At 37.6% G+C, this 11,229-nt stretch overlaps 1 protein-coding gene across 1 annotated transcript; it reads right to left on the bottom strand.

The window, feature by feature from the left end:
• Positions 1-553: 553 nt before the first annotated feature.
• On the bottom strand, positions 554-8,370 carry LOC107099091 (intelectin-like). The gene is made up of 7 exons (XM_015397064.1): positions 8,334-8,370; positions 3,674-3,802; positions 3,215-3,462; positions 1,251-1,409; positions 1,014-1,131; positions 806-909; positions 554-733 (listed from the first exon to the last, which is right to left on the bottom strand). Exons 1-7 carry the CDS (start codon positions 8,368-8,370, stop codon positions 584-586), a joined length of 945 nt encoding a protein of 314 aa, XP_015252550.1. The 3' UTR covers positions 554-583.
• Positions 8,371-11,229: the final 2,859 nt, after the last annotated feature.

The raw sequence follows: 11,229 nt of genomic DNA, 5'->3' as shown, positions 1-11,229 counted from the left end.
TCCCTGCCCTAATTACCAACATAAGCTTCAGAGTTTTAGAATAGCAGCAGATGAAACAGACCTTAAAAAGTAGACCGGTAATAATCAACAGTTTGGAAGTAACTATCAACAGCATTAAGTGTCAACTTCTTATTTCATTATTCTAAATAGGAGAAAATATTTCCAGAATCAACAAAGGCTTGTAAGACTTGTTGTAGATGGAGAATGAGTAACCACCTCTAAAAAAAAGAAAATAGTAGCCTTGCAGTGTGAGTCTGATTTATTCTTATAATCATGGTTGCTCTCTTGTTGAACAAAATCTGTCTTTAGCTTCTATTTTGATTTACATGGTGTTTTAGTATTCTTCTGGGCATTCTTGAATTGCAGCATTATATATTTGTTTTCACTTTTAAATCTCTGATACTGTGTGTTTTGTACAGGTTTTAGACTGCTGCTAATTTAACTACCTGTTTAACCCTAACTTCCAGTTAGTGTAATAAAATAAACCCTAGTGTATCGCCATCTACTGGGGTTTAAAAACATTCCTCTAACAGGATGAAATTGGATTACATTATGTTATTAGGAATAGATAGGATAGATATTCTCAGCGGTAGAACATCAGGACAGCAGACTCAGTAATTTCCTTAGAGGCGCTCCAGCTTTTATTCGTTCCAACTCCATCCCAGTCATATCCTGTAAAATCTCCACACTGATTGGGGGATTCAGGGAAAAACCCTCCTCCTCCTATGCAATACTGAACAAACAAACAGAATTGTTATACTTTTATCATCTGATGAACAGACATATTTAAACCATCCAGACTTACATGTTCACAATTGCACCCTGTAGGTTTGACCCCAGAGCAGATCGCCATGGCTGCTCTTTCATAATTTATGGCTCTGAAAGTGATGAAGCCTGGATCAAACTCATCTTTTTTGTTGAAGAGAGGAAAAAATACAACAGTTAAAGTGTTGTACTTCAATTACGGTAAATGGTAAAAAATAATAAAAATGTAAACATTTTTTTCTAATTACTTCTTGAATTTGGTCCATATAACAATCTGGTGGACTCCCTGTCTCCATGGTCATACACAATGGGAACTGCTGGTCCTCTATTTGTGCAGGACCCAATGTTGTACCTTACTGGAAATTGCTGCAAGAATGTGACATTTTGTCATTAATGTATTTAGATCAATAGGTCTGTGTAAGGATTCTTAATATAATGTATTTTCATTTACAATCAGGAACAATATTTTGTTTGTTCTGCCTTACCTTAAACAAGTTAAAAAGATTTCCCCCATGAAGTTGAAGGAAGTTGTTTTCAGTGTGGTAGCGGAGAATGGATGCCAGTTTCCAGTGCTCCATTGGGGAGTTGTTGGCAACGTGCCACACAGTCATGTCTTGTGCAACAATATCATAATATCCTGGATTCTGAAAACAGAAACTGTGTTTATGATCATGGTTTGGATTATCTTACTGGATGCAACAACATAAATTACTGTTTTATTGTAAAGAAGCACAACGAAAGAGGTATTTATCGGGAAAGAAATTTGAAATTGGAAGTGTGGCATTTGTTAATCCTCTTTTAGTCCAACACCCCTGAATAAAGTCTAATCGAATCAGATATTTTATAGAATCCACCTTTCTAATGTTATGTTACTATCTGCATTCTTTTTTATGAAAGCTTTAGAGAATTACAGGGACATTAAAAACAAAACTCTCACATGTTTAACAAAGTTCAACATATGAAGTAGAGTGCTATGCTGAGGAAAAAGAGCTTTTTTTTGGTGTCATGTACAATTCTATGCATTATGGAAAAATAACACTGTAATCTATGCAGAGAATCGTTGTTGGGGCAGCATCATTCTATGGATACCCATCAAAATAATGGCACAGTGAGAGTCCAGTTTTGAAAAGAGGTGTTTAAAGACAGTCTTCTTTTAAAGAGACTGTTTAAAGCAGGGGTCTCCAAACTTTTTCCCTTCGAACTACCTAATTTAACAAAAATAACCATGAGCTACTCGGGTTCACAAAAAATTATTTTGTTGCTGTTTTCTCCTCAATCAAATATATTTAGTATTTTTCTGAATTTATGACCACAAAACAAATTGTGAACATAAAATATATCAGAACATGCAATTTTTTAAGTGTTTTGAAAAGATTGATTTGAAAGTTATCCACATGTTACCCTCTGACATCACAACCCAGAAAACAATGATTTTGTATAAATGACAAGTAGCTGGTTCAGTGTGATGGTCATTGCTTATTTTCAACTATAGAGGAGTACCTTGGAGTGTAGCTACTCAGGTTGACTCTGATAGACTTATTCAATTGTTCATCATTCATGACATTCATGCAAGGAAAATATCACTCACAGGTAAGAAGAGCAAAATATAGCGCACATTTTCAATGCCATCCCATTAAGATTTTTAAATGTGGATATTGCTGGGACTTAAGATGAACATTAGTTTGAATATTGATGATTTCTATTTCCTCTTCCACAGGATCAAAATAATTCAGCCATCTGACCTGAAATCTCACTTATACCCACATCAATGAATGGATTTGCCATAAATGTCACAGAAGGCTGCAGCCTGTCAAAATCACTAAATCTGTCTGAAAAATCTTGCCCAAGCTTTGCCAGAAGTTCACAATATTTATTTGCATTGAAAGCACTGGCTGCACCTGGGTTACTCGCAAACATGTTCTACAGCCTTGTAACTGCATGGTTAGTTCCTTGATTTTATCTGTCACATCAATGAAAGGCAAGCTCAAGAAGTCAATATCAAGACCATAGTCTCGGATTTGGACGCACTGATCCTCATCCTGGCCGCTTCACACTCCTTTCTCAAGCTACTTAAAACTGGGATACCGGTAGCTCTCAAGTAATAGGTGGGAGACCCCTTGTTTAAAGCAATTCTTTAAAAACTCCTAGATGGCACAATTTACCAAACACTTTTAAGATTTTAAATTTTTTTCTGCTGGTTAAAAAAAAATGCATTGCTATGGGCTTGGATGACTGTCATGTTTTCTCTTTATTATCTGAGGTTTAATTATTTTAAATGCCAGTTAAATGGTAACAAGAGTCTAAACAATACAGGGTAATCTATCTCAAGTCAGGTTTAGAAAGAAAATCCCACTCACTGTGACAATCCACCCCAAATGCGAGATCAGATTATGTTGAATATATCTAACATGCTTTAAAAAGTACCTGCTTTCCAGTTCGTCCTGCATACCTTGTAATCATCAGACGTGGCGCTCTCTACTAGACCAAAGGTGTTTCTGTTGGACCAGTTTCCATCACCATCTGGCACGTATGCATCGTTTCCCTGCTGACTCGACCATCGATCCCCCACACTGCATTTTCCAATCATGTTGTTTTCATGAACACTGGCCACCAGAGTCCAGCCACCTCCAGCAGTGTTCATGTCACAGAACGTCTGATACTTCATCCCATTATTAGTGGTCAGGTAGTATATCCCATCTGGAGACATTTCACTAAATTAGACCCACTGACTCATGAATACAGAGATTTTCTTATTTGTGGCTTTGGCTTACTGCTTGTAAATAGATATGGATATTACTGAATCCTACATTAATTACATTAATCTAGTTATTCCTTATCAGTGCATAAGAATACCTATCTGTTTAAAGTTCTGTACAGAAGAAAATATTATCATCTAAAGCATGCCTACCTTCTCGTTCACCATATTTATTCAAGATTTCCTTACAGCTCCGGGCAGTGTATTTGAATCTGTCACCCACTCTCGATAAGTGTTCAGAATCTGCCTGGGTGATGATCTCAAAGTAATTCTCAGTTTGTCCTTAAAGTACAATCAGATTTGAAAAGACATACAGGAAAACATGCAAGAGCAAATATATATATATCTGAAAGCAAAATTTACCTTCTGGTGGTAAGACAGAAGGGGATGCATGCCTGAAGATCAGAAAAATCCCCCAAAACACAAGTTTATGGCTCAGCATTTCTGTAACATAGAGTGATTAGATTTTTAAGAAAAGCTACTTTTATTTTTAAAAATCTAGATTAACATAATAGTTTAATTTTCAAACCGGACAGCAGGCTAATAGTTATTTTAAATTCAAGTGTAAAGAATTATACCCCTTTACCGCTTATTCACATCCCATAAAAAACTACTTAAACTTACTTCTCAGTCTGGTGAAGAAATATTTTCAGTCCTAGGACATCTCAAACAAATATGGGTGGTTATATGTACAATCATTAACTTTTGTACTGTGAGTAGTGAGCTTTGGGTCAATAGCCCTTTTACCTCCTCTGTTTTTTGGCAGCAGTTACTAAAGTAAAACAAAACAGATCAGGAGACAACTTTATTTTAGTTTTCCAATGTCTTCTGTGATCTTGTTTTCTCTAAGTATTTTCCTGGTTCATTCAATGATGTATCCACTTCTTTCCTATATTACTTTCACTATCTACTTTAAATGGTTACGTTACCAGCAAGGGATGAGTGAATGAAAATCCATATTTGTGATTAGTTTCATTATCATTATTTATTTCACAAGTACTTTATTAATCTCAAAGGACAGTTAAATGTCTATGTAACTCATGTTTTCAATGAGTTGTTGTATTTGTCTCGATAATTCTTTTAGTGTCTAAAAGCCTTTATTTTTTTATTTTTCCTAAAACTGACAGACAGGTAATGAGATTAGAGAGAGGGGGAAGATATGCAGAAAAGGTCACCTGGCAGGGATTCCAACCTGTGATGGTGGGTTTTAGGACTAGGCCTCTGCACGTGGGGGGACGTCCTTACCCCTGCACCACCGCTGCATGCAAGTTGTTGTATTTGTCAATAGCTGTAGGCAGGGAGGATATTCAGTAGCAGTTTGTCTTGCCGCAGATCTGGTGAAGCCTTTGAATGAAGTCTTCTTAGGAGGATGGTTTCTGTAACTAGATTTTTGTAGAGTACCAATCAAAGTACTCAAAAGAAGCAACAGCCACCTTCAAAATACTTGAGTAAAAGTAAGAAGCAGCAGTCCAATGAAGTACTTCAGTTAGACTAGTATCTTATAAAAAGGCTACTTAAGTACTAACAGTGTTACTGTTTAAAATGACATAAGTTAGACATTCAATAATATAAAGCTGCATACAAATTCATTTTTAAGGCTAAAAAATGCAATGAATATAAATAACAAAATTGGAAAAAATAATTCAGGCAGAATAAACAAAATCCAACCAAACCATTTCTTAAGGCATATAAAGTAAGATGGAACCTCCACTGACAATATACAGTGTTTTATTGTGTTACCTAGACCTCCATGTCATAGATGTCTCAGACGATAAAGGTAAGAATAAAACAACACAGATAAAAGTGTATAAAAGAGAATGCTAGTTTTGGTGAAATTAAGCTGTCTGCTTCTCTTTTGTATTTTAGATTAAAATGTGCATAACTTATTCTTTAGTAAAGTTAACTACAGTGGATAGAGCAGCCAAAGATTTTACTCAAGTAAGAGAAGATTGATATTACATAGGTTATAGTAACAAGTATGGTGCAGAAAAACTACTCCTTAAAGTACATTTTATCAAAAAGTTACCAAAGTAAGAGTACTTGAGTAAATGTAACTAGTTACTACCCACCTCTGATTGTTGTTGTTGTCTATAATGTTCTTAGTTTCATTATGAATTTTTCTTTGTAAAATCCTCTAAAGGGGTTATAAAGGGATTCTTAGAAGATAACCAGTTTTCTTTTCAGACTTTTGGAGATTTTTTGGTCATTTACTCAGCTTTCCAACAGTAAATGAGCAGCAGCTTAGGAGTGAAAAAAAAACATTTCCATTTATAAATTGCAGTAGTGATCAAATGTAAACAGTGTAGAAGAGACATGGTGCAAAAAGGCATTGATGTGGAAGTTCAGAGCAGTGCAAAATAAATAATATATATAGTGCAAAAATGCAGTAGAAGATGCAAAGAGAGTCCCGATTTGTGACTTGGCTTAGAGTTATTTTCAACAGTTCAACAGTCTGATGTCAGTGGGGAAAAAGCTGTTACAGAACCTGCTGGTCCTGCATGCTGCAAAGCCTCTTCCCAGAGGGCAACAGGGAGAACAGTCCATGGTGGGGGTGTGAGGGATCCTTGATAATGTTACGGACTCGGGATGAAATGTCTTATGGAGGGAAGAAGAGCCCCAATGATCCTCTCTGCTGTTGTCACTACCCACTCTCACTACCCACCAATGCTGCAGGATGAGCATTGATGTATCTGCAGACTGACCAAAGGCTAAGCGGACTTGATGGCTAAGCTCAGAACCCAGTTGCTGCAAAACAGACAAATTTGCGTAACATATCTCTTAGTTTCAGGAACTTTCAGTTGCTTGAAGAGGCTGAAGGTATGAAACCCCTGAGAACAAAGAACTTCCCTGCTATGAGCCCACCACACAATGCTGCTAATACTGAAAAAACCCCAGCTCTGCCAAAATGGAGATAATCAGAGGTAGTGGTCAGGCACATTTAGGGAAAGGTTTTCCAGCTAAATAAATTGTCCGATGATTTTTTATAATTTCATGTATTTACTGTTGTGTAAGTAAATTTGAAGGGGAACACCGTTTTTTTTTACATTGGGCCCTTGATTTTACATCATGTTCTACTCACACATGAGTTCTGTGTCATATGGAGCTGTTCCGAAGATATTCGGTTTTGTTATATCCAAGTTACGTCTTCCTATGGGCAACGAGTTAAAGGCACAAACTAAACTGTTCATAATTTATCATTTATGGTACGCCAGCATTCATAACATGTAGGCAAATCACTGTCCCCCAGACATCCCTGGTTATATTTTTTATATTTATATTTTTTAAAACAAAGCGGAGTGTGTATGAAGTCATCCGCACACGCTGGCTACCAATCATTCATCCTGTCCGCTGAACTGCTTCTAGTTTTACTCACATGCCTGGAAGATGTCTAGTGCTACTACCACAGATGATCTCGCTCTCGAAATGGAATTGAATGATTCAGATTAGCTAGCCAAACGTATAGAAGAGGTAGAGCGTAGCTGTCTGTAGCCCGGGCTGCCTGTCACAACTCCAGTCCAGCGCATGGAACCCTGACCACCCAGGGTGCAGACCAGGAAGCAGAGTTGTAGTTTAACACACATCTCTGCAGCTTCTCTACTGTTGCTCACTCTTTACTCCATCCAGACAGTGTCTTGCCCACGACCAAAATCTAATAAATTAGTAAATATTCCCAAAGGAGTAAATCATGATAATCTAATTAAAATTAAAATAACTCCAATTGGGGAAAAACTTAAAACNACAAGGCAGGATGGTCTCCTGACTGAATCATGAGACAGGAGTGGAGCATCTAATTTCTACAATGTTTCATATGAACACACATTACTTTAATAATCATCATTGTATAAACCTAACATTTCCCTCCTGTTGTGCATATAAACATTAGCACGTAGCACTTCTAAAAATTTTTTACTACACACATCATTAATGCATTGCAGATAGGGAATTCAGTAATCAAAGATCAATATGCAAAAACAAAAATATGAAAAGGATTAAAATGTAAAACTGAAGCAAAAATGTAAGATTTATCAATAATGTAAAAAGGTTAAAAAATCTGTCCCTTGAGTAGGCAAAACCTCTCCAATAGAGGAAAATTCCTACCCGATCCTTTCAGAGGAAGCGATCATTATCCCTGTAACACAGAGGTCTTCAACGTTTTTAAGGCTAAGGACCCCCAAAGTAATGGTACAATGGAGCAGGGACCCCCTAATTATATATATTGTATGAGTTATATCAAACTGGTCCTATAGTCACTCTATTACAGATGGAGTAATGTAACGACAATAATTGGGATTATTAAAGTATTTCTGATTCTGATTCCTGGTTGATGGGACAGGTGTTGTGAATGAAACGGTGCCCAGCTTGAAAGAGCTCCTGTGTGTCGCTGAATGTGTGCATTGATGACTGAAAGACATCTTCTGCCTCCATTTATCTGTTTACTACAGTGTGTGGAATTTATGTTAATGTGGGCATTAAAGACATTTCAATTAGTGGAAAAAATTTCAGGGGGGGATCATAAATAAAGTCTCATCAACCAAAACTTTTGCGACCCCCATGCTGTACCTCCGTGGACCCCCCTAGGGGTCACGGACCCCCTGTTGAAGACCTCTGCTGTAACATATTACACAGTTGTCACACCATCAGTATCTTTATCAGCATCTTGGCGGAGTTGAAAATAAGTTACAGCTGAATACTGGATTAGAGTGGATCCTATCATTCTCTGAATCATTGACTGGAGTCATGGTATCAAGCAACAAATAAAAAGGAAAAATATGAAAAACAATCCTACAAATGGTAAAGCTATTTTCATCAGCACCTGCCACCATGATCCCATGGTGAACCAACTTGTCCATGGTGCTGGACTTGCACCGGAGGTGTGATGGTCAACATACCTCTTTAAATCTTCAACTCATCCAGATCGGTCTGTATGAGTACAAACATAACAGTCCGTTTTATTCAAACCTTCAGCAACGCGCTTGGAATGCTGTTACCACATATTAGCCCGTAGGGATGACTTGGTGTGGATCCATCAAAAACCATTCTGGTTTTCCTTTGTTTCTGGCAGTCAATTTGAGTCCATAAGAGCACCAATCCAATGGTCACCATCAGGCAGCAGAGCCACTTTAGTTTTCCCACCTTCACCAGTCCCTCCAAGGAAGCACTCACTAACCAGGACGCTAAGGGATTAGGTTAGGTTGGTTTCTTCACCAGCGTTGAGATGAAAAGCTCTAAATTGCTTAACACCTTTGTAGCTGGGCTTCACCACAGATCCCTACCTTAGTCGTGGGGTCCCTGTGAAGGTAACTGGGCTTCTTGCTGAGGAAAATGTTTAATCAGCTTACAACGACTCTGCTGGATCCAAGTGTCTCTCTGGATCTTCACAGCGGTTGGAGTTGCTAGTTGCACAATGTAGGGTCCTTCACACCTTGGAGCTGCCCATTTTTCCCCTTGATGATTTTAATCAGCACTCGGTCTCCAGGCTTCAGGCCTTTCTGTAGGGAAAACAAAAGGAGTTCTGGGCAGATTACATGTTCTTCACAACATGTGAGACATGCTCTGCAAAAAATTTTAAAGTAGTTATTTAATCCTGCAGTTGGATTAAATACTTGTTGTACTATACTCAATATCCCTCCTGTGGAGACATGATAAACTTATGGCTCAAAATAGCTGCTGCTTTCAATCAGAATCAGAATGAGAAATACTTTAATAATCCCAGAGGGAAATTACTTTTGTTACATGCTCAAGTTACAGTTTTCTATATATATTCACACATCCAACTACACAATATAATAAAGATAAAAAATAAGAATATGGGGGAGCTATAGTTTCCACGGGTCCCCTTTAACCCCTAAGAGTAGGACACTATAGGTATGAGCCTATCACCATGAGGCTGTAACAACACAGAGGTCATATAACTTACCTAACCGTCAACTATTTGGATGCACGGTGTTTGATAATTTTGCAGAGATAAGACAGTTGCTGAGAAAAGTTCTACTTTTAGCTTTGTGAATTGCTGTTCTGCTTCTCTGACATAGCTACTAGTGTGTCATAAAAAAAACTTAAGAAAAGCTACGTTTTTTTTTCATAATATGGAATCTAAGCCCTGCAGTAATTCTAATAAGACATTTTTGTAGCTTTTTACCTTCTTCTGAAATAACATGGCCCAAACAACAAACTTGTTTCTGCACCCGCTAAAATTTTTTATAACTGGTTTTATACTTTCCTTTGCTTCACATTTTAGCAGATATTGTTTTATCCTTGGCCTGTATTGTGATTTAGGAACTATTTTAACTGAATCTACAGTTGTCAACAGTCATACATCAATTCTTCCTGTAGACCACAAAGCATTTGGAATATCTTTGAAATTACCGTAAATTCTCTAATATTGGCCTGTATTCCAATAGCGGCCGGGTCTCTAATAATGGCCGTTCTCGCTGTCAGAGGAGGTAAATAATGGCCGGTCTCTAATACAGGCCGGGGCTATAAACGTTTTTTCTGGGCATACCTCAACATTATACTTGTGGTAGTAACATACAAGTACCACAGCCCTGCGCAGCTGAACGACAGGCCCTGCTGCTGCCCGTCTGCGCGAGGAAGAGAACAGACACGCAGCAGAACAGGAGGAGCGCGAGTGATGAGGAGAATAAAGGGAGAGATGAAGAGGAGGAGGAAACTGAGGAGGAGAATTAAACAGAATTGGAGGATTTTTATATTTTTTTTTACTTCAAACCAAGCGAGACATGGTAACTGTACTTTTTCAATAAATGAACCTAGTGTTTTATAGGTTCAAATAGACACAAAATCTCATTTTTATTCATTCCACTGGTAGTCTGTTTTGCTCAAATAGCAATAGAGGCCTGTCTCTAATACTGGCCTCTATCCAATAAAGGCCTGGACCGCGATGCGCTTGAGTGAAATAAAGGCCCGGGCCTATATTAGAGAATTTACGGTATTTTCATCAAATTGTGATAGCAAAGAATGCTGAGTTATTTTAACACAGGCTAAATCTTGAACCTGGGGTTTTACATCGAACAGAATTTTAAAAGGCTGTTTCCATAGTTGAAAAAATAGACATGGAGCAGAAATGCTAAGTATGTTGCAAAAAACACAGAAGGATTTAGTTGCAACACCATTACATGTATTATTCATATAGCCTCCATTCTCCCCAGTGTAGGGAAAATTGCAATGCCTAATTTTCCATCAAGTCTCACTTTAACAGATTAATGGGGTGAGTTGGTGATATTACTACAAAACCATGCAACCTTGCAATCTTTTTCCTGTTTGAAGGTCTTCTATTTCTATTGTCCTTGACATCCATTCCTAGAATGTTTGACCATTTTCTGATTTTACAAAAATTAGCATTTTAGATGGTTTTAGCATTTACATTATCTTTAACACAAGTATTACAAGATCCTGAATTGCATATAAGTCTAACTGCCTGTCCATTAATTGCTAGAACTATTCATGTTTTTTTTTATGCATTTAATATCCCCCATGCTCCATACACATCTACAATTGCAAAACCAACTAATTTCTTTCCGGTTGCTGATCCATCCACATACAAATTTATATAAATCCTCCTGTGGTTCATGGTTTCCCTTGGGCGGTTAGATTCAGGGAGTTTTTGGGGAATGATCCTGAATGTATCACATGTGTGTCAGTTGCTTCAAGCTCTGGAGTAACTTCCCCCTGCAGCATAAAATCTGTACATC

The sequence above is a fragment of the Cyprinodon variegatus genome, unplaced genomic scaffold (genome assembly GCF_000732505.1).
Source record: "Cyprinodon variegatus isolate N-32 unplaced genomic scaffold, C_variegatus-1.0 Scaffold837, whole genome shotgun sequence".
NCBI lineage: Eukaryota > Metazoa > Chordata > Actinopteri > Cyprinodontiformes > Cyprinodontidae > Cyprinodon > Cyprinodon variegatus.
Note: the sequence above shows the minus strand (reverse complement) of the source record. Positions and strands in the feature narration are given on the sequence as shown.